Source organism: Betta splendens, chromosome 21 (assembly GCF_900634795.4).
Source record: "Betta splendens chromosome 21, fBetSpl5.4, whole genome shotgun sequence".
NCBI lineage: Eukaryota > Metazoa > Chordata > Actinopteri > Anabantiformes > Osphronemidae > Betta > Betta splendens.
Window position 1 is genome coordinate 13,323,197 of NC_040899.1, and position 27,494 is coordinate 13,350,690.

Here is a 27,494-nt window from a genome sequence, read left to right on the forward strand (position 1 = left end):
CCCTGCGCCTCGTAATCTTGCGTTACAGTAGTTTGTAGGAAATCAGAATCATGTGTTCAAGAGTCTTAGTGGAAGTGAAATAAAAACTCAAAGGAAGAAATCTCTTTTCAGCAACGTAATAAAGTTCTCAAGCCCCTCAGCAAACTGAATATTATAGCTGCATAAGCTGCAATGTAGATAATTAGGTGAGTCACATGCATGTTGTTCCAACAGCCTTATATTTAGTTGCAGGTCACAGTTAAAAAGTCATATTAGCAATAAGAAATGGAGCATGAACAAGGCGGTAATGTAGCATCGCTTTACTGGATGATCAGACAGAAACGTTCATATGAAATTGCATTGGAGGCTCCACATCCAGTAGACTTTTATGATTTGGATACATATTAAAAAAAAAAGTCCTACTTTTTCATACTTAAAAAAACGTGTGTGTAAAATCTGCTCAGTTACAATACTGCCAACCAGCTTTGCAAAAATATATATAAATCTACTTCATATCTACAGTCAGCAGATGCCATTATGATAGTAATATCAAAATCAGAACTACAACACTTTTGGATATTTGAAGGATTACACTGAGTAGTAGCATAAATTACTGTCACACTTTAAAACGGTCAGCTTCCCTTGTTTAAAACAGTGAGACTAAAAACAACTACACTGAATGATGAGCGATTACAATGATTTGGGTAAAGCGACGACAAGATCTACAACTCTACTGTTTAAGAACCGGTGTAATACACTTGATTAATATGTCAGAACATGTAAATTTAAAAACAAATTCAAAAATTTGTGTACAAAAGGTTTTTCCTCCGAGGTGGAGGGTTGAACATGAACTACTGTAGCAACTGTGACATCTCCAGCTTTCTTCAATGAGACATTTAAATACATTCATCTCTACATAAGGCAGGTAGTAGCTACAGCACATTAATGCCTGGAATCCTTTCCTACAACAGGGTCAGATCACTATCTAAAATCAGCATCCAGTTATACGACCTCACTGTACACCTCGTACTCCAGTGATAACTTTAAGATATTCCAACTGAATTAACTTCAATCAGATTATATTACCATAAAATTATGTAAATTTATAAAAGATCTAAGTAATAACTAGGATTTAAGAGGACAAAGTGTGCAGCTTCACATTTTAACTTCAATAGCCATGAGCCAGAGTTGAACACATTAAGATGCTGAATCCCTGGTGATAATGGTGCCAACATATAAGAAGGGAAAGGCAAATAAAATGATAAAAAAGTCAATTAAGAGCAAGACAATAAAAAATCCAGTGAAAATTTTTGCCATCCAGTGTTGAAGAATCCAGCAAAGTTTGTATCCAGTGACTACAACATGTAGAACTGACTGGGTTTAGTTTATAATAAGCTACTGGGAAGAGCCCAAGAACGCGTGCTTGTGGTTAATCACGAGTCCAGGTGCTGTTCATCTCCCAGAATCTTTTCCTTTAGCTGTCCGTCAGTGCCTCGTTGTGTCCAGTGTGCTTCAGCAGCTCTATGTGTGAGAAAACCTCCGAGGAGTCGGGATCCAGTGGTGCCACAGTGCAGGATCCCACAATCCCAATCAAATGAAGACAATTAGACATGAACTAAAACATGCTACTCTACAGCGTACCTCTGTGTCATCACATGATCTTTGTGCTCAAGTTCCAACCTAACCTCAGGAATACTTTCATCGCTGGAGATGAAGGAGATTGGTTTGGATGGATTAAACGAACGACAAGTTATGGTCCTGAAATGTTATTACTATGAATGCTTTACTATCTTACAGTACTGCCTTTCCTATGGCTGTGATCTGTGTATGTGGTTCATTGTCCTGTTTGTCGCTGCCTTGTTCGCGTGTGAACGTGTGAGATGAATGTTGTGGTTCTGGCTCTTGGTCTCGTCTTCAGAGCTCAGTGGTCAGGAGACCTCTGGGTTTGGCTGCGTCCCCTGAGGCTGGCAGCTGACCCACAGCACTGTGGAACAAAAGCATGGTAGGAATACCATCAGCAATAATGACATGCTACAGGAAGCTCAGCATATGGAAAAAAGCTCCATGCTGCATTTAGAATTAAAAAAAAAAAAAGGCCACTTTGTTGCACATTGCAGTGGCTTTCAGTCATTATCCTGAGATGAATAATGTACAACATTTCCTGTGACTAGTAGTGTTTCACAAACATAAACTTTAAAACAAACAGTTTTAGCTGCTGCTATTGCATTGAACTGCTGAGGAGTGCATTCTGCTGCTTGGCCAACAGGGGGCAGCATGCTACAAAGCTAGAATACAAAAAAAACACCTTAAACATGTTCAGGCTTTAGTTAAATAATAAAGCAATAGATTTTTACCTGACAGAGACAGTGTTACGTGCGTGAGCAAGCTGGGGGAGGGCTTGCGTGAGACCTACTCCCCCATCTACAGGGAGGAGAGGGGTGACCTTAGCATTGTGGTCAAGGTCGAGCAGGCCATTGGTAAAAACACCTGGAGGCTGAATTAGAAGTAGATGAGGGAGAAGGCAGGAGGTGAGTTTCTACATAGCCTCTAATTTATATCTGTACAGCATCTACACAAGTGTATATGTATATGAAATGAACTGAGAACTACAATCATTAGGAGTCATTAAAATAAATAAATGCCATCATCACTGCTTGCATTTCACAATGATAGATAGATACAGCCAGGCACCAGAGCCAGACAGACAGTTAGACAAGCCACTCACAGTACTGGTAGGAATTATCCAACGGGGTGTGATCAGAGGTTTGAGCTGTTGAACTGCTGGCAGCTGGAAGACAACCAAAAACCTGTCAGCCTTCACTGAGCAGAATTATTAAACTATATTATTTTATTATAGTATTGAACATAAGTCCCGTTGCCACACACACACACACACACACACACACACACACACACACACACACACACACACACACACACACACACACACACACACACACACACACACACACACACACACACACACACACACACACACACACACAGAGTTTGCAATTACCACAGGAGTAGGATCAGTGAAGTCGATCAGGTTGTCAGACAGGGGGGCAGTGCTCGGCAGGTCAACATCCTCCGCTTTGACCTGCATGATGATGCAAAGCACAGCATAAATACTGGTTCACATACTAGTACACACGGGCCAAAGATCCGTTTGTGATTGTAACAAATACAAATTTACCAGCTCATCTCATTTACTTGTTAAAAGCCATTTTACCTTTGGTGCTATGCCTTCACTCGCAGACTCAGACGGCATCTTGGGGAAAGTGGGATTCAACTCTTCAGTTAACCGCTCTGCACTAATGGTCAGAGGAAAAGAAATATAAGCAAAAGAAACTGAATTGGACTTCTGTTCTTCTTAATAAGAGAGAGACACAGGGTAAAGCATATTTGCTAGCACATTTCATGGATTATTCTATGATTTATGAATTCCATCGATCGACTAAGCCCCATTACAAGGACCAAAAATGAAGGTTGTTCCCTTGACTAATGCATAAAATACATATCAAATATTAAATACCAAATAGCAAAACAGTTGCACAATTGACAAGCTGGAATTAGAAATGCGATGGCATATTTATCTCAAAACCTTAATAATTAATTAATACACCAATATTTTGTTTAGAAAAGAAAAGAGCCTGAAACAGGAGAGACATTTACTCCATCAATGATTATGGAGGCTTTACAGTATTACCTGGTAAAGTATGTTAATTCATTATATACATGACTTCAAAATCCCCAAAAAATTAGGTGAAGACATCTTAAAATCAACATTTTATGAAAAGACAAAATCACCCCCCTGACTCATCACGGTGTCATCCTAGTGTAAACACGTACTGTTCACAGATCTCAGCAGTATCCAGGCAGAGCTGAAGTCATGTGACCCACACACCCACACAAAAACCCAAACGCAGGGCATCATCTGAACACACTGACCTGGCACCAGCTGATGAGACCAGTGAAGCCGGCTTCAGCAGGTCCCAGGAATCCTGGATCTCAGGGCGACTGCTGACCGAAAGAGACGAGTTGCTGCCCATTTTCCCTGTGGGCAACTTCAACCTGGAATAAGACAGCGCACACGTTTGTGATCCCTAAAATTCAATATTCTGCCTAAGAGAAACACACAATTAAAGTATAATAATAAAATAAACTACAGGTGCATTTATTATTTTTTATTATTGTCACACACAAATTCAATAAATTTGTTCATCTTTAAATAATATATCTTTATCAGAAGCATTTACTAAATCTGGCTTATTCTCTAGTTTGAGCCATTTTCTGCCTCTGATGTGGAAAAGGAAGGCGACTTGCTGCAGGTGATGTAATGTTGTGAGCTACGCTGATAAGCCTCATGAATATTTAAGGGCTTAATCAGCTCTAGCAGCAGGGATTATGCTTCGTGATTGGCTGAGACAATGCACTGACAGTTGGCATGACTCAGGAAGACGAAGGAGGAGGAGTTGGAAAAAAGCGGATTCAAGACGATGCTTAGTGCTTCACTGCCTGACTCTAGTGTTTATTAGGAGTCTGTACAGTATTGCAGGCTAGTAAATTGTGTGTGACAGTGTGTGTATGATAGTGGGATAGTGGATAGTGCTACTGCACCTGGCAGATGAGTCCTGCACGTTACAGTTTTTCTCTCCAGCCATTACAGCATGTTCCTCCAGTGACCCCTACACACCGAACAGCAGAGCTTTATGTTAGATGGCGGGAGGAAAACATTCTCATAACATTAAAATGTGTATTTCCCAACTCAAAATCCTTCAAAATCCTTTTTGCTAACTCACAGTGTCGGTCGGTGATTAAACTGATAATAATGCACTGTTCCATACTGAACACATAATGTATAATGGTCAGACAGGCCCTGGTCAATGGCATGTGGTCCTTACTTTGAGGGCAGCAGCCTCAACTTGTGCCTTTAGGATATTACTCTTCAGGTCCTCAGTGTGCAGTGGGGTGACGTTTGGACTACTGCCCGCGCTGCTCAGCCCACACTTCTCTGCGACCTTTACCACATCCTCCTGTTGGAACAAGGGCAGAATCAAAGCTAAAACATTAAACATGTCTCATCTGCTTGCTCAGAAAAATGCATATCTATACATCTATATAAAGAAAAGACATCAGCAGTGGTTTTGGCTTGCTTTCTGAACCCACCTGATTGTTCATGGCCACATTGACGTTCACATTATTTCTTGGTGTAGCAAGGAGGGGACTGCTCTCTAACTCCAGCTTCTTCAGACGAGCTGCTGCTTCTGAAAAGGCACAGTACATTTGCAAGTTTTATTGTATTTTATAGTTGTGTTGTATTCATTGCAACACTAATTCCATTTTGTGGAAGGTTTTCATGCCCTCACCATTGAAGCTGAGCGAATCATCTGCAATGACACCGGCAGAGGCGTAGGCGTTGCTTGGTCCGGCCTCCTCTGTAGCTATCACTGTCGTGATAACTGGAGTCTGGATGACCTCATCAATGCACGTCTCCATCAGGTCAGCAACCACGGGCAAGCTAGAGACAAAAAGAACAAGAGGAAGACACAAACAAATGTCAGGCAAAGGTGGGGGACCAACACTTCTATCCAGAAATAATTATAAACCCATACAATGCAAGCAATAACCCACGTTTGAGTTAAAATGGGTCAAATGTTTCAGGGCTGTGCAACTATGCCTCTTACCTGCTGCATCCATGATTGGACTCTGCACACATGGCAAAACTGGGCGATGGTAGTCCATCAGAAGACATTACAATAATGCCAACTAAACAAAAGGTGAATTAAAACAATACATGCTCCGTAATCACAAAGCAAGGACCACAGCTGAAACACAACCTGAAGATATGATTCCCCAACAGGTCCAATAAACATTAAATGTTCTCTGTGAAACTAAAGAATCTTTAGTTGTTTATTCTCTGAAATGATTGAAGACACTGGTCACACTTGGTCACAGTGCAAACACTTAACTAGATAAACTAATATGAAACATTGTTCATTGGCTGAGATGTGCAAGGGAAGGTTAATACAGCAGTAAATGAGCTTGAGTGAATATCGACTTTTCATATATAGTATACAGGTGAACAGTTTTCATTATAACCCACTTAAATGCTCTCCCATCACCACAAAGTGCATGAAACAAGCATTGAGTGTGTTAAAAGGGTAACTTTTTCAGTTCATTTATAAAAAAAGTTAAAAAGGATTTCAAAAGGTATTACGCTTGTTTGATTTCTTGCCATAAGGTAGAGGAGAAGGTCAGCATTAATGTAATTGCTCAGAAGAGTCTCGCCTGGCTTTAAACTGGAGACAGGGACAAACGGCTTCCAAAGAAAGACAAGCCATCAGTATCCAACACCTCAGAAGATCAGACGTGAAACAGTGGGCAAACGATGCAACGATACTGTAATTAAGACTTTTAGATAATAAAATATGCACAGTAATATATTTCTGTAGCTCCACATATCAAAGCTGCAGAATAATGAAATGTGACCATTAAATTAAACAAAAAAAAAATCACAAGATTCTCTTCTATAAAAACATCACTAGATTTACCTCACATTTAATTCATTGAAGACAGTGTTGGAGATAAAAGTAAATAGGGAAAAAATAACAAGGAAACTTGCAAAAACTCCTCCAAGAACTATGTCACTACTATATATGAAATATGTAACCATTTTTCCTTGTAGGCTTAAGAGTGGAGCCAGTTTTCAAAGGCTCGCATTTATACAATCTGAAGTCGGTCAGTCAGTTTGACCAGGGGGCAGAGTGGGGATCAGATGAAAGAAAAACAGAACAGACCAACAGAGGAAAATGAGAGGAAAAGCAGCAGAGGCAGGACAACTTTGCAGAACTGTGGTCGAGAAAAAAAATGTGACAGGAGACAGATTGATACAGAGAAGGCAGAATGAATGGCGACGGGCAGCTTAGAGAAGTGTCAGTCTGTGACAGCAGTGAAGAAGTGACACTTTGGTTTCTGGCGAGGAATGTTTCAGTTCATAAGACATATGTGCGTTCACACCAAGTGTGTTCTTCCATGTGGCGCAGCACAACCAAAAAAAAATAAAAAAATACTAAACGCTTGTCAAGGCACAACTGAGTCATTCCGCTGTATGCACTATCCCATTCATGTCAATACAGATGATGAGACTGTCAGTTGGTCGGACGAGTCCAACACCTCTGTGGGAGCGCTGCTGAGTGACGAGCAAGGAGTATGGAGGGAAGCTGAGACCTATGGGGAGTAGACTGGAGGAAGATGGGGAAGGACAAGGGGACGGGGGGTGCGAATAAATAGAGTTGGGGATAATGGACCTGGAGAAAAGAATAAATGGAACTGTTTCAGAGGAGACGGGACAAAAAAGGGACGAAGAGAAGAATAAATTAGCACAATGACTTGCTTATAGATATATGGAAAATAAGATGGAGCAGAGTATAACAGAAGACACAAGGACACTTAAGGTTCTGGGGTTGCCTAACATTACTGGGAACGTTGTGCTGCCCCTGCTGGACGAATTGTGTATTGCAGCCACCAATACGAAGAGTGGCATCTCTGGTTTCAAGGTACATTATTTTCCTCTGTGGCCCTTATGTTTATATTAAAACAATCCTAGTAGTAATTTGGGTAGAAACAATTATTTTGTTGTGTGGCAAATCCATCAGGTTAAGAATAATACTGTAAGTTAACCATACAATTTACAGGGTTAAGAATTATTCTAGCTATAGATTTCATTATAGTAAGTACCATTAAGTGCCATTTAGCAGCCTCTGTTTTAACGAGTTAAAATGTATTCAGGCACATAATCAGTAAATATTTAAAAAGGTATGAGCCTCGTATATTTTTAAAATATTTTCCAATGATAGTCTGTACTTTTATTACATCGAATTTAAACTAACACTGTCCAGATTATTCAGAGAGCGCACATTGCTTCTGCTAAACTGTACACTACAGTATATTTAAGTGTGTTGTGACATGACCACTTGAGTGTAGTGGACTGCAGGTCTTTGGAGACTCTGACATCGTTTTGCACGCTAGCAGCTGGTGCTTGATGCCTTATGGCACATCTGTGCTTCTGTATTCTGAAGGCACTGAGCAAGAAGCGTCTTATACGTGATGACAGCTCTTCTAGAAGTGTAAAAGACAGGCATGCAGCTCCTCAGTGCTACTGTAAAACGCTGATTTACTTGACAGCGTATAGACCGAAAGGAGATGCCAGTTCATCGTCTAAATTCCCAATTAACACAAACTTGTGTTTGTTGCTAAACAATTAAAGAGGAGGAACTTAGAGGAAGGAGCAACACAGGTATATGAGAAGGCAGAAGATGCAGACATTGCTACACGACAGCTTAAACAGTACAAGACAAATGCTCCAAAATAGAGGAAACTCCATAAATTACCTTAATTGACAGCATTTACATGCAAAAGGTGGATTCCAAGGTCTGCTTTAAAATCATCATATGAAACAGCAGGTTTATTCTATTTTGTGCTGGGCAAAGTGTTGGGGACAGAGGAGCTGATTGGTCATGTTCCGGCTGCATGCAAAATCAACAGTGACACGACTTATAGCAAGAGAGACAGTCAGTTCAGAACAAATGAACAACTGGACATTTATTATTACCGTATCTAACTATTATCACTCTACTAAGCCTTTTTTAGAGCATCCTCATGGCCACTGACTCAGCTGTAAAATGGTTCCATGCCTTGATGGAAGCCTATTATGATGGGGTCTTATCATCAAAGTCATTTATGAAGGCTTGTTGGTTCCAGGACATTGAAAAGGTACATCACTTTCCTTCATAACAGTACAATCACTGCTAAACTTAATCTTACCAATAACTGGGACTAACTAGGAAGTAAGAACATCTCCTAATAACTCCCTTAATATTAAAGATAAAGGACTTGTACACAGATGTGTACTTTTCTTATTAGATTAACCACCATTTGATGTTCATAGGATTTACAATGCATCTAACCTTATCAAAAACGCTTTAAATGCTATAAGAAGTACTTTAGTAGTAGGAGGATATTCACAGGATGCACAGTGTGACATCAGGTGACTGAAAAAGAAGGGCACCTACATATTATAATGCACCAAGGTTATGAACAGAATAGATTCAAAGCTGAAATCATTACATTGCTGATTGATGACGCCAAACCCAAGATACCCTGCACAGCATCCAAAATCAATACACCACTGCCTCCACTGATTAGGTTGGCATTTCATGCTGATCAAGAGCAAATAGTCAGAGAAACACAGCGAGTTATCCCAGTGGAGAAGAGTCCCCGTTCCAAAAGCCAAGGCCGCCAGCTACAGAGCCATTGATTAGTTAAAGCCAGAGCAGCTGCAACGCTCGGTGCTCGTACGTACCTGGCCTTCTTGCAGACAAGACCAATTTTTCATCAATACATGTTAAAACTGGAACACACAGGGGGACACTGGAGGTTTAGAACAGCGATACTGTACTTGCAGGCGTACTGTATGTGCTTTTCTCTGTTCAAATGCGCACACACACACACACACACACACACACACACACACACACACACACACACACACACACACACACACACACACACACACACACACACACACACACACACACACACACACTATTGCACCCACTATTATACATATTTATATTGCTATAAAATACTACATTGGATGTAGTGCTTCAAATACAGCATAATAAATAAAAGAAATAAGCCAGGCATGGAAGAGATATGCAGGCACACAGAAAAATGCAAACACATGTACTCTCATTGCCTCCCTCCCTTCTTCCTTCCTGTTCAAAACAACACAGGGTCACTGGATAAGCCATGTTAAGCTACTCTCATGGCATTAGACCATGAAACACATCTAGCTATCCAACCATGTCTTTCAGTTGGCCTGCTCCAACCTCTCCTAACCTGATTCTGAAGGAAGTGGTGAAGAGGTGAGCCTTTATAAATAAATGAAGAACAAAAAAAATAAATACTTCCAAGTGAAAAACACATTTATCCAGATACCAACCTCCTTTTTTCACCTCCAGGACTTCTGGGCAACGTCTCTATTTCCATGGGTCCACATGCAGATGCAGCAGCTGGGCTGACCACAGGCACATCAGACCATGGGCCTCTTCTTATGGAAACCTAAGAAGAATTATGTTAAGGACAGAAAATAAGTTAGCGAATAGGGGAATACACAGAAAAGGGTGCAAGAAACTATAATTTGACATTAAAAAATTTGATTAATACGAGGATGGACTCTTCTCTATCATTAGTCTTCAATTTTACAGTAGTACGAGTTTAAGACACATGTAGGTGTTCAAAACCTGCTTTGGTCCCTTTTGTTTCACTGTGTAATTAAAAGGAGACATTTTGTTGCTCACCTTTTCTTTGATGGAGTTGACACCATTGCCTGAGGAAAGAACTCTGAGTAGAGAAAGAAAGTGATCATTTATATTTAAAATGAACAATGTAATACCTAATACCTAAAGAGTCAAAACCATATAATGAATTTTACTGTGTTCTCTGTATGTTCTCTGTATTTTAAAGTGCTTTGAGGAAGTGTAGAAAGACAAAATTATTTAGTAATTTTGTTCATTTTATATTTTTCGCCAAATTACAACCAATGTGCAAATGTCTATTGGGTACATATTCTACTGCTATAAAAGGGAGAGCTCCTTCTTATTGTACGCCTGCCCAATCAGGTGTGATGTAATGTCTAAGGAATGTTTATCAATCACAAGTCTATGAGTCAGCTGGTCCTGTGACAACTCAGAAGTACCACTGACATCATGTCTTAAGCCCCCACACACAGACTCCTTAAACAAAAGGCCAACACTTTTAATAAGATTATGGACACACCTTATGATTGGACTGAATGAATAGAGTGTATGTGACAGACCTACAGCAAAAGTATATGAACATCATTTACATCATATTAAATCAAATAATACCCTGTGGAGCCCCTATCAAAAATGCGATTATGCGAACAGGACTGCACAGAAGCACTGCTGCAACAATAGGTATTTGTTCACCTTTACTTTAATCTGAACAGGAATGTGACCAAAAGTGATTCAAACAGGCATTGACACAATGTAAGGTTCATTTAAAGGACTATTAAAATAAAAAGCGGGTACTTACTCCTGGGGGTTGAATGGTCCTGCAAAGACCAAAAAAACAAACAATAAGCGTTATGTGCATGATATATGCTATACTGTATATTACAGTGAAATACTAGAAAATGAACTAAATCTGAATAAAAGGTGAAGTCGATCAGTCTCAAGCTAGATTAACTCAGATTCAATGCCGTACAAACTATTAAAGGTCTGCTTCACACTGATGTCTTATGGTGCTGAGGCGTATCATGAATTGCATAAAGCGAGGCATGTCCTTGTGCTGTGCATGTGTTACTGTGATTGCTGTCCTTACCTCTGTTCTGCATGGTTCTTCTCGAGTACCGTCGACTTGGCCTCCTCTCAAACGAGGCTGACCGTCTTGCCTTATTGGCCTTTGTTGTCTGATACTCTGTCTTCCCGCTGATTATACACAAAGATACACACACAATTAAAAACCTCCATGTGTTCCTTAAGTGATAATATTAACTCTGAACATATCTTGCTTTTTGGTAAATCCTATTCACACAGACATAACAGACACGGGGATGACCCCAGCTGAACTCTGGACCCATCCGGGCGATAACCTGCTATTAACAACAAACCCTGTAACCTCTGTGTTAAACCAACATTACTGTCAGTGTTTATCCAAATGGGTAATGTTTAAACCCACAGAGCAGAGAACGAGCTGGCTACTGGAATACGTTCACAGCAAGAGGCTTTCTTCTGCCACTGTAAATACGTGTACGGGATTGTTTTGTTTAGAGGAAAATGAGATTTATACACTAGGATAACTAAATAACTGATGGCAATTTTTGATAATAAGGACAGTCATATTTTACCTGTATCTGAAGCGTGAGCCCATGCGTATGAAACTGGACTGTGCAGAGTTCTTGTGTACAGGCCCTCGCAGTCTGAAGAAAGCGTGGTGTTCCACAGCACACTTCCAAAGGTGCTTGCATGCCTTGGGATGGTCCATCCTGAAAACAAAAGTGTGCTCCTGCTCTTTACCCTGAGGAAGATTGGCATAAGGTTAGCTCTAATTAGCTCAGGCAAAGACCATGCAACCACAGCACAGATTTTTGGTGCGCAATTAAATTCAACATAAAATCAAGAGTCACTTGAAACCTTTTCAATTATAGTCGGCATGCTACAAAACTGAAAATCTGGATTTAAAGTTAAAGGTGTTTATTCCACCCATAGCTGCAACATTTCCACATTGAAACCTGACACTTCAAAACACAACATTCACACAATGCAGTGCGGCTTAAAAACACTAAGCCTCAAAATTCGTTGATGCACAGCCTCTTATTTCAAAGGTTGAATCAATTGTTTGTATCTGTGAGTCAACACGATCAGCTGCAAAAGCCTCAAAATAACCCAGAGATCCAAAAGGGCTTGATTTAACAAGCTGATTGTTCAGCGCTGCAAAAATATGCATGCAAAGCCTTTAAAGTCCTCAACAATCAAGTCAACAAGCTGTTCAAGTAATGTATAATTTGTAACATGATGAAGCCGAAATTCAGTCTGCACTGTTGGCACACGTAGCATATGCTGTTATCAGACTGATTATACTGTGGATTCTCTCCTTCTCTCCTCTCCAGCGTAGGATGTGGTCTCCTAAAGTTAATTAGTACAAACCATTTCACAATCAAAGATGAAGGAGTGCTTGTCTTTTCTTAAGCTCTTCTTGAGCTTCTGTTACAGGGAGCAACGATTTACCCTCAAAATATGTGCAACTAGTGTCAGCGTTAATAGCTGTTGTAATGTGACGGACAAGTGAACTGAGCAGACAAACGATAAGGAATGAGATGTTTAGAAAAGAAAAGTACAGGCACTCTGAGTTGGAACGGAATCAGTGGTCAGTAGTCAATATCTGCGCTGTGTGTGTGCACAGGGGAACGGTGCATACCAGAAATACCAGAGGGGGCAGGCTTCTTTATTAACTCCAGCCTCAGACCTCCAGAATGAACATAAACAGACTCTCCCTTTCTTTTATACAGTATGCACTGGTTTTATCCTTTGGCCCTGAATGCAACAGTGCAGCACTGAAAAGGACATTCATTATGATTTGCACGTACAGTACAAAGAAGTGCCTGCATTTTTGCCATTCTACTAATTCAGAGGTATTTGGCTTTGATTGATCATGTTCACCTGTTCATCATCCTCCACTACTACAAGCGTCAGTTTGCTCTTCTTAAAATCCAAACGAGTGATCTTGGGCCTTAAAAAAAACACAAGACACAAGACAAATATTGTTATAATCTTAATAAATAATCATTAAAAACTAAAAAGGTGTATATCTAAAGAATTTGAGGTATAATTGAGGTATAAACCACACATACCAGAAGAACAGTCCGATCTTGGTTTGTCCTTCAAACACGAGCACTCCAGTGGGTGTCAAACCCAGACTGTACTCATTACCATCTCTTGCCTGCAGGACAGTAATAATGGAAAGAGGCAGGTAAATAAAAAGGAAACCGAAGTGAGTTTTTCCAGAAGCACATTCGTTCCACTTTCTTGTTTAAAATCGCAGCTTTCCTGCTGGCGTGCATTTCAAGGGATGTGAAACAGCAGCTTTGACCTGACGCTACATAGAACATGTTTGTGAGGAGTGTGTTGTTACCTTGACCATATGCATATCCACCCCATACATTTCTAGCCACTTGGCTTTATTTAGGTAGTTAATCTCAGCTTGGGCTGGTGTCTGACCTCTGAAAGAAGACACACACCAGAAGGAAATGCATCAATTAACACACAGAGTCAAAAGCAAAACGTAGTCTTCATGTTGTGAGTCATCTGATATAAATATGCTCCTAATATTGTAGCCAACTTCCTGTATCTAGTTCCAAGTGTCACCTGCACTCCTTCCATGCATTGTATATTGCCAGTTCAACGTCCTCTGTTTGGTTGGGAATGAAGCGGAATTCTGACACCAGATCCAGATTATGTTCTAATGGGTCACAATCACCGAGCTCAGCTAAAAGAAAAAAAAAGACAGGAACATCTGATTTATCAACAGAACAAAAGGTAATTAGGCTACTTTTCATAATTACATGCCAGGAGCCAGTTCAGACGAACAGTAACAGAAACAGTAACGTCTTTTCTTCTGGGACAACAGAGAGTCTCCAAATGCGTGGTATTACCAAAGCTGTTAATGACAGTTTTACTACATAATAACACAAATGTTAAATTAAAGCTTGACAAATAAATTTCAGTAATTGGGTAGATGTGATTACAAACCTATTGACGGCTTCACTAGTCGAGTAAAGACAGCCTCAGGATATAGAGGTTGTCCTAAGTCACTACAGTACATAGCAGTAGACCAACGACATGACTCAGAATAAAAAGAAAATGAAAGTAGAGAGCTTGACAGAGGAGAAGAGAGAAGACCGAAAGGGAGCAGGATTAGGGGGCCTCTGAAAAGGATGAAACACTAATGAGCTGGCATTTACTCCACAGTGACTATATGTGTGTCCAAGGTTTGTGCACGCAATCCCATTCCAGAAATGTTTCAGCTGATTTAGTCGTTTGGAACGGTCCTTTGCATTATATTTAGTTTATCTGTAGGGCTGTATAAAATCAAAAATATACATTGTTAAAGCTATGCTTTTCAATGGGGGTTGACCGAAAACATGTTGAGTTGTATTTAAGAATGAAGGGACACTCATTCCTCTATATTTCCTATCCAAAGAAATTATTATTTATTCCTCTGTATCAATCCCTCAGGGCAGCTGAAGATGACTTGAAATGGACTTTCTTAACATTTAACGGGAAGCTTCCGATTTATCAAGAGGTGAGGTTTAAAGTGACAAGCCGTGACACTGGACTAAAATAATTAGAATCTGGCGCACTGTTGAAAACAACAGGATTCATCAGTTTTTTTTAAAGTGGCATTAAGTTAGACGAGAACCCCAAAAATGTAACCTACCGAACCCTCAGGAAACTCTGTAAAGATTGGAACACGCCTCCCCAGTTGGAATATCTTGTTTTAATTTCCTATCTACTGCTCAGCTCCTGGCTACAATGGCAGCTACATTTCATAATGAATAGTAGTCCATGCCCAGTTTACCTTTTACATTTTTTTCAGTTTTGGGCTGCTGTGTCTGAGCAAACAGAAGAAAAAACAAGACAAGCTGATAACACCACAATACCTGACCTATGTCTCAAGTTAATTCTAATGTTGGGCATTAGTTCCAATCCAGGCATTTGTTAAGGATCAGTATCTGCAGAAACAAGTCTAAATACCAATCTGCACTATGCTGTCCCAAAGAGAGGGTCTCCCCTCTGCCCCACTTATTCCTGCTCAGTGTTCAGAGCAAGGATGAAAGGAGTGAGATACTGACAGTCACAGAGTAGCCACATGTGCAAATTCCTTAGTTAACTTTTAGATAAAATGAAATGTGACTTTTTTGTGACTTTGGGAGGTGAATATCAGCTGTGGGTGAAGTAGCACTGTGCCCCTTTTAGAAATACAAAAATAGCTCTAAGCAAAGTGAAGGCTACAGCGAAGCAGCAAACTATTTAGGTTAATTTAATTATCAGATCAAACTCTGTCCTGTCAGTTACCCAGCATTAAAAGCACTCCAGTCTAAGCTACAAAAACTTGACTGATAAACCTATGGTGGCTATGGTATAGTAGCTTTTGGGTCTGCGCAGCACACAGTTCAAATCTATCAGTGTTTACTGGAAAAAATAATACATCTTCCTGTAAGTCCAGTTTGAATCAACTGGAATTATGTGTCTATACACATAATGCCAGTTGGTACAAAGGCAAATCCAAGTACTGTAGCAACATGGCTGGACGGGTTCCTGGAGACCTGCTGTGCCTACCTTGTAATGAGAAGGCAGCCAACTCTACTGCTGTTTCAAAAGGACATTCAAGCCTGAAAACACAGACACATCAAAATTATTAAACCTGAAAGACTGCCACAGGCCACTAAATTCCCAACTGATCCTCAGCGAAGCCTAGTGGGCTTTTCAACTTCCTATTAGTATTCAACCAAACAACGCAAAAAAGTCCCATCTATGTATGTATCCAGTCTTACTGGCTACTATGACACAATAATAGTGTTGACCAACATCTAATCCTGTAAGCCTCTTGGCTTGGCCATGACTAAAGGGATAACAAATGAAAAGCAACAGCAGTTAACTTACTAGATAGAAAGTAAACTTTATTATAATAAATGTAGTGCAAACCAAAATGGAATTTGTTGATGTCGCATTACCATCATGGACATTCAATCAAAATGTGTTCAATAAAGACAGTAGTTGGGGAAATGCATGATTTGGCTTTCTTGACATTATTAAATATCTTTCTGCATCCAAGACCTGTTTATTAAGGTGAACAGCAAAAATCCAGATATTACATACTTGCCACTGAGGATGTCTTGCTTTAACTGTAACACAAATAAGTATCTGAAAGAAAAAGAAAATCCACACTTATGTTTTGGCTCCCAAACAGAATGAAAGATAACAAATCTACTTCACACATACTCCTCCAAGAAGAGGACATAAAACAAGATGAAGAGCTATCACAACCCCAAAAGTCCAGTTGCACTCAAACGCAAAACAGAAAATGTGAAAGAAAAAGTCAACTACTGAACAAAGTTTAAACCTCTTAACTTACCTTGTAAGCTCCTCATGCAGGTTGTTTGGTTCTGAAGAGTAGAACTTTACTCTCATGTGAAGGCAATATGGTGGACCAACTATTGGACAAATTACAATGATTTAATGTTATGAGGTTTATCATTGCATTGACTAGTATAATGTATGTACTTAAGAGGTTGTCTTAAGGACCAAGTGAGCCTCATTCACTGTTTGCTGTTATTCACATTATAATTCATGAATCATTAATGAGTGGAGTACCAAGTGTACTTACTTTTCACTTGCTTTTTGATGCTTTTTGTGACATCAATCCAATGCTGGAACGAAAAGAATGTGAATAAAAATTTAACATGTGGCAACATGCAAATACTCCTTCCTCATTGTTCCACGCTTTGTGTTTTCCTACTGTCCCTCTTTCAACAATTACTGTGAGGTTAGACATATATTCAGGTTACTCATAGGTATCTGCAATCACAAATACTGTAGGTGCGCTGTGCCCTCCAACTTAGTCTCATTGTCTACCAGTCTGCTGGTAGACAATGAGCTGAACAACTAGCTGCTGTAGAAAAAGCAGAACGCACAAATCGAGCTCTGGCAGCTACAGATGTGAATGTTTCTGACTAGACTTTCAAAAACAGGCTTAAACTGACAGATCTTCTAGTGGGGTCTTGTCTTTTCACAGACAGTTCACATCTGACATGTCACAAAGATCAGCAAGGGCAGTGTCTGTCAAGATTGAGTTGTAGACACTACACATAACTTGTTAGTCTGAAAGATTAAAAAAAAATCAACTAGAGTAGAGGACCAAATGCCATGATGCAAATTTCTGTTTGACTTTCAGTGTGACGGTGGAAGGATCATGGTTTTCTTCTCTATTGACCTTTGTTATGTAATATTTTCCTGAATAACAATGTACAACACACTGTAAAAATAAAAGGTATCCACAAAAGTTAAGCTAAAATCTGGGAGGTCCCAGGAGGCACACAGACACAACAAGTTTCTGCACTGTGCTGTAATTCTTACTACTTAATGATGTATGAAGCATGCCTGTCAAGGAGAGGCAGCGGTGCTGCTGTGTGTGCATGTGTAATTTAGAGAGGGAGAGATAACAGAGGAACTCACCACAGACTCTAGTCCTCTCCCCCGCATTCCTTATTATGGCCCTGCCTCTCTCATTCTCAACTTCACTGGGCCCTCCCAAGCATTCAATTCCCTGCCTCCACCCCTGTCCTCTTCTGCTTCATCTTTCCTCCCACCTTCCATGGCCAATGAGTGTTAATACGGAAAAAAGGACCTTTGGAAGACCAGTGACTTGTTTGTTCCCATTACAGTCAGTCCCATGCTGACAAGAGTCCTATATCCAAACCCTTTAGTTTGGTTACTGGGAACAAAAGGCCCTGTCTCTAACTGAAAACTGGCCCAACACTTAAGGAACATTCCTAAAATGTTTATGACTTGTAAAATCTAAACACAATAAAAAAGAATGATTATTACAGTCACCAGCGTGTGAAATGTTTGTTCTCACCGGCACTTGTGCAGAGTCCATGAAGCGCAGTCCAAAGTAGTCTTTCTCAATGATGTCTAAATGGTACATGATCTGATCGAACAGTTCCTCACCTTTGGCTTTTTTCTGATCAGGAAAGAACAGAAATGAACAAAGTCAGTCAGATTCCTTATGTTGTAAATGATGCAAATCTTGCAAATCATTACAATCAAGAACCAACATGTGCCGTAACTATGATTTGACTATCACAGAGCTCCCAATATTCATTTGGACAAAAAAATAATAATTTTAAATCAATTCAAATACACCAAATTATCTACAAGAAATCTTGAAGTAAAACTGCATCTGTTTTACCAAGCTTCAACAATATTCTACTTAGTAAACTTTAGGTTCAGTGTAAAATTTGGTTCTGAAAAACAGTTAACACATGTGAATGGAGAGATATGAGCAGCATTAACGCTGAACAGGTGTTTCCCTTTGTGACAGGCTGTACCAGTTACTGCCTGTGCGCTGTCTGCAACTGGAAGATATCTTTCACACATGTTCACTCACAAAAACTCACACAGGTCTGTTGCCATGGCCACCGAGGTGAAAGCACCAGAGATGCACTTTTGCATCAATTTCTTTCCAATCATACTAGTGACACAAAACTACTACATTTAATACCCGTTTACTGACCTTACAGATTTCTAGGACCTTTGGTGCATAGAGGCTTTGTATATGTCTACAGTAAGCTGTGTTACAGTCATGCATGTTGTCCCTCACTGTCTGCAACTGTGACATAATTTATGTACTGGGCCCCCAAAATGCCCAAAATGATTAATCCCTTCACAGCCGCACTACACTTGCTTCTGCACAATTTAGGGTTCCTACACACTCTCTCACACACATACACACATCCCAAGTGAGCTCCTGGGCAGCTCAGGGGGGTTGGCCCCCATCTAGCTGGCATAGCTGACAAGGCATACCGCACCCTACAGTACCCAGGGAGAAAGAGTACAAAGGACTCATTGTGTGTGTGTGTGTGTGTGTGTGTGGTGCACCCAAGGCCTTGTTATAGTGCCTGCAGTATTGTAGCATACAGCCCGGTCTCTTAGACACTCCGAATGTTTAAGTTGACAACTGAGTTACTTAACTCATGCTTTCTCCCGCAGCCATCAGACCAACTACTGCGATAATGCATCCGCTTTTAAAAAGAGCCAAAACACACAGTCTACATCAAACAAATGTGGAGGGGATGTTAAGCGCAAGAATGTTGCCAAACAGAGGAATCCCTGGGAGACAACTTTGGGTGGTCTTGCAAACTAGTGACACAAACAGCTGGAAAGCTGAATGAGCTCTATTCAGTTCCAGACTGTGGCTGAGTATTTACAGCCACTTGATCATCCAAAAAGAGAAACATTGTGTGCCATTTAGTAAAAGGTTCCCCATATTTTTGCCAGCCTGAGTTAAGCAGTTAAGTATTTAGTCAACACCTGAAAGTCTGAGAATACATTGGAGGCAAATGATCCATCAAATGTAAAATAGGTGACAATATTAATACATTTTTGCAGAAAACTACCGTTTTATATTTTCTCATTAGCTATTTGACTGTGATAAGTCCAGTGAAACGCTGATAGTGGGAAGCTGCAAAACTCCTCTACTTCTCTTTATTATCAGAAGCCCTGCCTACGCTCATGCTCACCCTGTTCATCCAATGAACATTCAGTTCCCTGCGTTACACAAAGAGCAGACAATTTAGAACAGGTCAGAACAGTGTGAGACAACAAAAACAGCGACTGAGAATCATCATGGCATAAAAGGGCCAGATAGAAAACGTTATTATTGAATAATTTCTCTGAATGTCACACACCAAGTCACAGCTTAGGTGAAAGTTCCTTAGTCTTGTTTTGCAATAAAGTAACTGATCAACTGACCTGAAGCAAAATACAAAAAGTGCCCATTTTGACACTGTAAAACACAGACTCAAAGACATAAACACGGCCGTGAAAATTATGATGGTACAATCTTTTAGGAGCAAAGGTCTTGGGTTTATTTTGGTCCTCAAAAAACCATCTGCATTTAATTATAGGGCCTTCAGCGTTTGCTAAGTTTTAACATGTCTGAAAAATAGGAACTACACCAACAAACAGAGTCCTTCTGTGTCTCATTTTTTTAAATATTATTAATAATTAATATAATAGAAATGTAACAAGTCATAGTTTTCTGAAGTCGAGGATGATCTCTTTGTCCTCTAGATGCTGAAACACTGTAGGTCATGTCATTCAGTAACTGCAAAGCAGCTCAATAGCACCAAGTAAAGCCTTAAAGCAGTGCTCCTAACGGGTGTGTTTTCATGGTTACCTCCTCACCAAACAGAGCTGCAGGTTATCACTTAGTGTAAGATGATAAGCCAGAAGAACTTGCAGATCCTACCTATATGTGGGGGAGGGCCACGCTGGAATGCCTTCAGAAAAAAGAAAATACTAACTGGAATGGGGCGAACACTTAGAGCATTAAACTAGAAGAAAGACTCCATAGGATTATAAAGCGGCTTCACTATGCACTCAATACTGAGGCAGAGGATCCTGTGAGAATATAAACATCACACAGTGGAAGAAAAGCCTGGGTTTTAGGTTGTGGGGAGCAAGCTGACATAAAACTGAAGGAGGAATTATGAAAAGCAAAATATGAGACGAATAAAAATTAAAAGGCAGAAGCAACATGAGCCCAACAAGTCATGTGATGCTGTCACGTGACTGCGCGTCCTCCAGAGAGGATCATGGAATTACAGGTGCTCAGCGCCCGATCACAGGGACACGCTGGTCACTAGTGCCCCTCTTTCCCTTGGGTTTGACATCTTAAACGCTCTTGGTCATGGTGAAGGCCACGTGGTTTGAGCTGTCAGAAACTGTAACCGGCGCAGTACGCACAGGCAGAGTCTAAGCGGAGGCGGAGGCGGAGGCGTCCTCACCGGAAGGTCCACGCTGACGTCCGTCCCGTCCAGCAGGGACACGCGGCAGGTGATGACGGACTTGGCGTCCCCGGCAGCGGGGATGTGCGTGGTGGCCCGCTGGGCCTCCCGCAAGCGGGCCTTCTCCGCGTGCTTCCGGATGGAGCGTCGGCCCAGCGTCCTGCGCAGGAAACTCAGCATGGCGTGGGGGGGGGGGGGGGGGGTCGCAGTGCCAACCTGAGGGGGGAGCGGTTCGGAAACACGTGAGAAAGAAGGTGTGATTCAAACTGCAGCGAGACAGAAGAAGGAGAATACTGTGTGACTTCGTTCAGCTAAGATAAAAATGAACTGCGAGGCTTAACTCGATTAAGTCACAGTTAAGAGCTACAGGTAAATGACTGGACATGAACGGTTATAACGTCACTGCAACAGAAACCAACAAAAAAATGTAGTGACGTCAGTTAGTTAACGTCAACTGACTTACATTTATAAAAAAGAAAGGGTTTTCAGAACGACTCTTGGTAGCTAGCTTCTTTATTTATTCGCTAGATGTGTAATATCAACTATTACACTGGTAACTAGCTAAATTTGCGCCTATTTGGTTTATTTAGGTGAGCCAGCGTGGTGCTAGCACACACCTTTTACAACCAAAACGCCTCAAAACCCCAGAAATACGAGAACACACTGGCGAACGTGAGCGGTTCCTGCTGGTGTGACGTCAGAGGAGTGGAGACTCGCCGCTATCCTCAGCTTCACTCGTACCGAGGCCTGAAGCGCCCGGTGTGTACGCGAAGCAACAGGTGTGCGCTCGTTTTAGCGCACCCGCCGACCGTTGGCCACGAGCGCACTCAACGCGGAGCACTCCGAGCGTGCAAGCGCGTCCCACACAGCAAAACAAGCACGGCCCTGCGCCGCGGGAGCTGGGAGCCGACGTCCACTTGCTCCCGCGGCCACTTGTAGGTCGCAGGACGTCTGGATGAGAGGACACTTACGAAAGCCTCCTCGCGTGGATTCACGGCGAAAGTACGTCCACTCGCATCGCAGGCGACTAAACGGCAACCTCGTACGTTTCCATGTCTTGTAACTTGTGTCCTTTTCACGCCGTTCTTCTTTTGTCGCGCCCCGTTCCCCCTGCGGGATAATTTTTCTCTCGCAGGTCCCAACAAAAAGTAGGAGGCAAAGCTTCCCTCAGGATGTGACGTCACGACAAATCCCGAACAAACCGTGATTAGCATTTTTAAAGCGACAAGCCTTTGTTGACCTGTTGTGGGTCAGCGACGCCTTCACGCGTGTCTTTTGAGACATACAAAGTTAAAATGTGTTATACATAACCTGGAAATTCATGTTTTATTCAAGTTATTTAATCGTTGGTTATTAACGTTTTCTAAGAAAATGGAATTGGTAAATCGCTTTTTTATTGTTGCCACATCTAAAGTCAAATGCACGCATGCATAAAGATGCGCCCAAATCCGCACATCCACATATTAAGGTCGTTTATATTTTAATTAGAGGATTAGAGGAACAGACTCTTTATTTATTTTCTGTATCAAGCATACAGTGTGTCCATTGCACCCTCTTCTGGTTAGTTTGGGTATAAAAGGTCAATAAACCTTGACATGAAGGAAAAGTGTGACTGACATGTGCATGTTTAAGGCTTTATGGGTCATTAAGGATTTAACGTCATGGTATCAAAGCAGTAATTAATGCAATTTACTGAATGTGTCCATTAGATTTCTTTTTTTGTGTGTGTTTATCAAAATGTTTAGATCACTTTTCAAAGTTGTGCACCATTTCTAATCATGTAAATAGGCTGTTACTGTTATGAGTACAGATGGGATAAAAACAAAACAAAAGTTTTGTTGAGCCTTTTGATGATGCTCATTTAAACAAAATATCATTATCTCTATTATATATTACATTTAAAACAAGTTCTAATTTACCTCTGTGGACACTGTCTATATTTTTTCCTCATGTAACAGCTGTCATCGCATCCTCTGGCTAGGTAGTACCATTATTAAAGATGGTTTAACTACCTTAGGCTATTAAATCATTTGACATTATCATCAATCTTTATGGTTGGCGTCAATGCAGCACAGCAGGGAGTATTTGTTCAGCTTTTCTTTCTCTGCTTTCGCAATATTTTCCTCACAACTAGAAAAGCCTTTTCATAACTTTTTGGACAGCCTTTGTGTCAGTGAGTATGTTATTTTCTTTGGATGCTGGCATCACAGACGGTGAAGGTTAGAATCTAACAAATCAAAAGTCTAAAGATGTTAAAGTGTTTTTTGCCAGTGTTTTCCTCGAACTTTGCCCAACCTCACTTTTACAGTGTGGAAAAGCAAGGTGATCGGAAGCCACGTCTCCATGCTTTGACAGACAAGCTTTAATTGTTCACAATCAAGCTTATGGACATGTCCAAAGCGCCGTAAAACCATGGTACCAGAAAGAAACAAGCAACTAAGGACAGAGGTTTGTTTATGACACAGGTAGAAGTTAACCAAGGGCATAATACTGTAAAACATTTCGCATCATCTTGTGTTTCATTATATATACACTCGCTGTTATAGATTTCAAATAAAACAAACTGTTTGAAATAGCAGTGTTGAGATAAACACCATGTGTGTCACATTTGAATCACCCAAAGGGAACCAAAATAAAAAAAATCTTAAATATAAACAAAATCTTTCTGCTCACAAATGATTTTCCCTTTTATTTTAAAGATTTTTTTTCATATACAACATTGTATTTACACGGTCTAGTATTATTTACACAAAATTAACAAGTGGCACTGTGTAGTTAGGAGTTCTTTTCTTTTTTCTTGTTCCCTATAGGTGTCTTATTTAAAGAAAATTAAAAATGATAAATAAAAAGCAAAAAAGAACAACTCATTTTAACAACGCTTTACTGTACGTCTCCAACTTTATTTCAGTAGCACTACCTGCCACTCAGCCTACAAAGTGCTGTCCTTTTCCTACAAGAGCAATAACTGTTTTTGCCCTTACAAAAATACAGTTAACCCAAGCCCGCCCCATGCCTGGTCCCCTCCAAACTACCTTTGATCAGTACCTCGAACACAGACAGTACCGGTTACGCGTCAACAACACAACAGCAACAGCTCATTGGTGGACATATTGTGCAGACAGAAACTTCTGCAGCCCTGATTAATCACTTATTAGCTTTCACCGTGGGGCACTGTTGACTGTTACCAAATGTTTTTATCAGCATTATAATTTTAATGTCAGTTAGATAGCCCAGCTGCTGTGCACACAAACAAATGAGGGGTAAAAAAGCCACTGGGCGTTTAAATCTGGTTTTGTTTGATTTTAAGCACTGATGGTAAAAAAGTGAAGTCATTTACTGGCCAGGTTTGATGGAAAAGAAAGCTGTTTGGTACTGTATCACTGTACCCATGGTGTTCTGCTCAAATGTGTCATTTGCCTGGAGGCCACGCAGGGAGAGTAGGATCCATGTAAAAGGATCTAAAAGAGTCGGCATCTGGGGAGAAACAATGAGAAGAATAGACTGTGGATGCTGCGTGGGCCTTGCAGAAATGATGGAGACTGCCTGAGAGAGGGAGTTAAAGAGCGCTGAGGAAAAAGGAAAGACAGCGAGGAAAGAAGTTTCTGGACGATCCTGTAACTACACGCAGCATTAGTTTGACAGAGAAGAATAGTTTGAACTGGCATTTCACAGGCAATGAGTCTGCTAAAGTAAAAACAGAAGTTTAAAAAAGTAGGCTCTGTTTGCATTTGTTCAAAAAACTGAGATGGGGTTAGATTAGGGTTGTGTTTTTATGGCACAACCTTCCAGTTGATGGACAAGCAGGCTTTTAACAGACAGCTAACTACATGTTAGAAACACTAGAAGAAGAGAGGGAGGGGAACAGATAACATCGATCTGACCACACACACACACACTCACACACACTCACACACACAGCAGTAGGTGGGGTTCTGTTTGTTCAGCTTATTCCATTGTAGGAGCCAATGACAGCAGGTACTGAAGCGGCCGGAAAGGTAAATCTCACTAATTATAAAGAGGCGACACTTCACTCCACCATGATATGAAAAGTACAATGTCAGCTGAACCTGTACTTGGGGGGGAAAAAAGACTCAACAAGGAAGTTGATGCTGGGTTTTGTGAATAAAAAAATACCATATGTTAATGTAAACATATGCCATTAAAGGTTGTTAATCAAAACTTAAGGGGCATTGGCTAAAGGTTTGTACTTGTGCTGCTTATTTGAACTGACGAGGATGAGAAAGATTTTGAAAAAGCATTACACGGCTCTGCTCTGGTGACCTCTTGACCCCACTGTTACTCAAAAAGTCATCTGTGAGGAAAGTCTTGGGAAAAACAAAGAACGAGTCTTACACAGAAAGCAACAATGTCCAGTCTTACTGTAAAAGCAAAAGTGTTCCAGTTAGCGCCTCTGGTTGGAAGAATTAAAAAAAAAAAAAAAAACATAATGAAGGAGGTCAATTGTTCAGTCCACCTCCTTCACAGCAAGGCCGAGATCAATTCCATTCAAATTCATATTCCAGGGGAAGCTGAATTCATGCAGCAACTCTCAACCACTTGAGGATTGTTTTAGGTACTGGTGACTCATACTGGTTGGATTTGTTTTTCAGGTTTGATCATAATGATGTGCAAAAAATATGATGGTTTCACAATGTGTACTTTCCACAATTTGTTCTGGGCCTGAGCAAAGTACAAACCAATCAGAGAGAGGAGGGGCTCGCATCACCTCAGCCCACTGTGCAAGCTGCAAAAGAGCTATAGGTCTGACTTAACGGTTTATATGAAGGAATGAATGGACCAACCTCAGCCTTGAGCTGTCAGCTGGAAAGCTAGAATTCACCTTGGCCCTGTGTCTACTGGAGTCTCCATCTTTAGGACTTCATCCTTGTTGTCTTGTGGTCAATTAACACAGTTTTAAGCAACAAGGAATTCGTTCAAACATTTAAAATAATTAAAAAAAAAAAAAATCTGTCACTACATTACTTTGAGTGGAAGGTGCAGTCGTAGAAGCACCGGTAGCTGCTACTAGTACATCAGTTTAAAGTGACCAGTAAACACAGGCCCTGACAATTGTAAACCAGTTAGAACGTGCGTATGTAAGCTCAAAAACACAGCACAGGGTTTAAAGTACCCAACTCACCACAGCATAGAACAAGAAGTGAGCCACGAAAGTGCTTTCAGCGGTCCATCTGCCAGTCTGCGCTGTCAGAAACTTAGACGAGAAAGCCCGAGAAAAGTAAAACCAAGTACAATAAATTAAATCACTGTTTTTCCCCACAAAAAGCAAAAAAAGAAACAAAGAAGTAGTTAGAAGAGGAAGTACACTACTTTACTACCTAAGATTTAATCAGGAAAGCATGAAGCTTTAGACTCGTACAAACAAAACGTACAACTTTTTTTGTTCAGTGGACAGGGTTTGACACGAACTAAAACACAATAAATACTCTTTCTGAAGAACAAAAGATAAGGTATATCTCTTTATCAGCTAAAAGGACACTAAAAAAAGGCAGGTCCGTCTGGCAGACTCGCTCAGAAGGGGACAGGGCAATCCCTTTCCGGGGGGGGGGGGGGTCAGGCATGGAGCTTTCCATCCACTGGGAAAGCCCTTCCCCTTCGTACTTATGGCACTACAGCAATTCCCCATCCACATTTTATCCACTCACACTTTTATCTTTCATTCTTTGTACACTTTCTTCACCCTGAACATTCAAATTCCCCTAATGGTACCTATTCAACACAGCTGGATTTCTTCTTCTTCTTTTTTTTTTTTTAAGTCTAACTTGTCCGTGATTTTGACGTTTGTTCATATGTTTGTCTTTTTTTTCCATTTTTGTCAGCATAAAGTGCAACAGTGCTTTTGTTCTCTCCTCCAGCCCTCGTCGGCCTTTCTGGTAACCTCCTAACGACTCCCAGTGCTCCATCACGGGTTAGCAGGATCGGGGTCAGGGTTCGCGCTGGTCTCACTTGTCACGCTGGTGGCGCTTGCAACACTTGGCTCCTCCACTTCCTCCTCCTCCTCCTCCTCCCCCTCCTCTGTCACTTCTCCCACATCCAGAACCTCCACCTCTTCGTCGTCGTCGTCGTCTTCATCGAGGCCTCCTTCCAGCAGCTCCACCACAGCGGCCTCGCCGTCCTCCGTCGTTTCCGCTTCGTCTCCTGCTTTCGGCGGCTCTTTCTCCTCCTCCTCCCTCCTGGCCTTTTCTCTTTGCTGGTACATGGCCATCTTGAGTGGCTTGACCAAACCTTCCTCGTAGACTTTCAGAATGGCCTCACACACAAAGCGGTACTGGCTCTGAAAGAGAGAAAAAACAGAGACAAACTTTTTAGCAAATGGGTTTAAAGTGACTGAGACAGAGTA

At 40.9% G+C, this 27,494-nt stretch overlaps 2 protein-coding genes and 1 long non-coding RNA gene across 6 annotated transcripts in view; 1 reads left to right on the forward strand and 2 right to left on the reverse strand.

Annotated features, from left to right (window-relative positions):
* Positions 1–284: 284 nt before the first annotated feature.
* epb41l5 (erythrocyte membrane protein band 4.1 like 5) lies at positions 285–22,330 on the reverse strand. 3 transcript variants are annotated; one of them, XM_029137823.3, is made up of 26 exons: positions 22,108–22,330; positions 21,137–21,352; positions 18,205–18,309; positions 16,954–16,996; positions 16,702–16,780; positions 16,446–16,490; positions 15,906–15,958; positions 13,932–14,052; positions 13,699–13,786; positions 13,418–13,506; positions 13,227–13,296; positions 11,915–12,084; positions 11,389–11,495; positions 11,101–11,119; positions 10,344–10,386; positions 9,986–10,104; positions 5,349–5,500; positions 5,149–5,246; positions 4,884–5,015; positions 4,600–4,667; positions 3,931–4,053; positions 3,212–3,293; positions 2,999–3,079; positions 2,705–2,767; positions 2,334–2,473; positions 285–1,963 (listed from the first exon to the last, which is right to left on the reverse strand). In XM_029137823.3, exons 2-26 carry the CDS (start codon positions 21,314–21,316, stop codon positions 1,894–1,896), a joined length of 2,340 nt encoding a protein of 779 aa, XP_028993656.1. In that variant the 5' UTR covers positions 21,317–21,352; positions 22,108–22,330; the 3' UTR covers positions 285–1,893. The 3 variants fall into 3 exon arrangements, with proteins under 3 accessions (XP_028993656.1, XP_028993657.1, XP_055360742.1); XM_029137824.3 differs by lacking the exons at positions 18,205–18,309; positions 21,137–21,352; positions 22,108–22,330 and adding an exon at positions 17,802–18,107; XM_055504767.1 differs by lacking the exons at positions 15,906–15,958; positions 16,446–16,490; positions 16,702–16,780; ... (2 more) ...; positions 21,137–21,352; positions 22,108–22,330 and adding an exon at positions 14,316–15,660.
* LOC121201937 (uncharacterized) lies at positions 21,353–24,041 on the forward strand. Its single transcript, XR_005897152.2, has 2 exons — positions 21,353–21,505; positions 21,727–24,041. It is a non-coding gene; the product is annotated as an uncharacterized LOC121201937 (long non-coding RNA).
* Positions 23,808–27,494, reverse strand: part of ptpn4a (protein tyrosine phosphatase non-receptor type 4a) — a 44,552-nt gene continuing 40,865 nt past the window's right edge. For both annotated transcript variants that reach the window (XM_029137822.3, XM_055504766.1), the window contains exon 27: positions 23,808–27,428. In XM_029137822.3, the coding sequence (XP_028993655.1) occupies positions 27,057–27,428 (372 nt within the window). In that variant the 3' untranslated portion in view covers positions 23,808–27,056. The remainder of the gene's footprint in view (positions 27,429–27,494) is intronic.

Coding starts and splice junctions, on each gene's coding strand:
- epb41l5 (XM_029137823.3), bottom strand. CDS start 21,316: ATGCTGAGTTTCCTGCGCAGGACGCTGGGCCGACGCTCCATCCGGAAG. Junction 5,016..5,148: donor ATGTGGCCATGAACAATCAG/GTGGGTTCAGAA, acceptor TTGTTCCAACAG/GAGGATGTGGTAAAGGTCGC. Junction 3,294..3,930: donor GTCTCATCAGCTGGTGCCAG/GTCAGTGTGTTC, acceptor TCTGACCATTAG/TGCAGAGCGGTTAACTGAAG.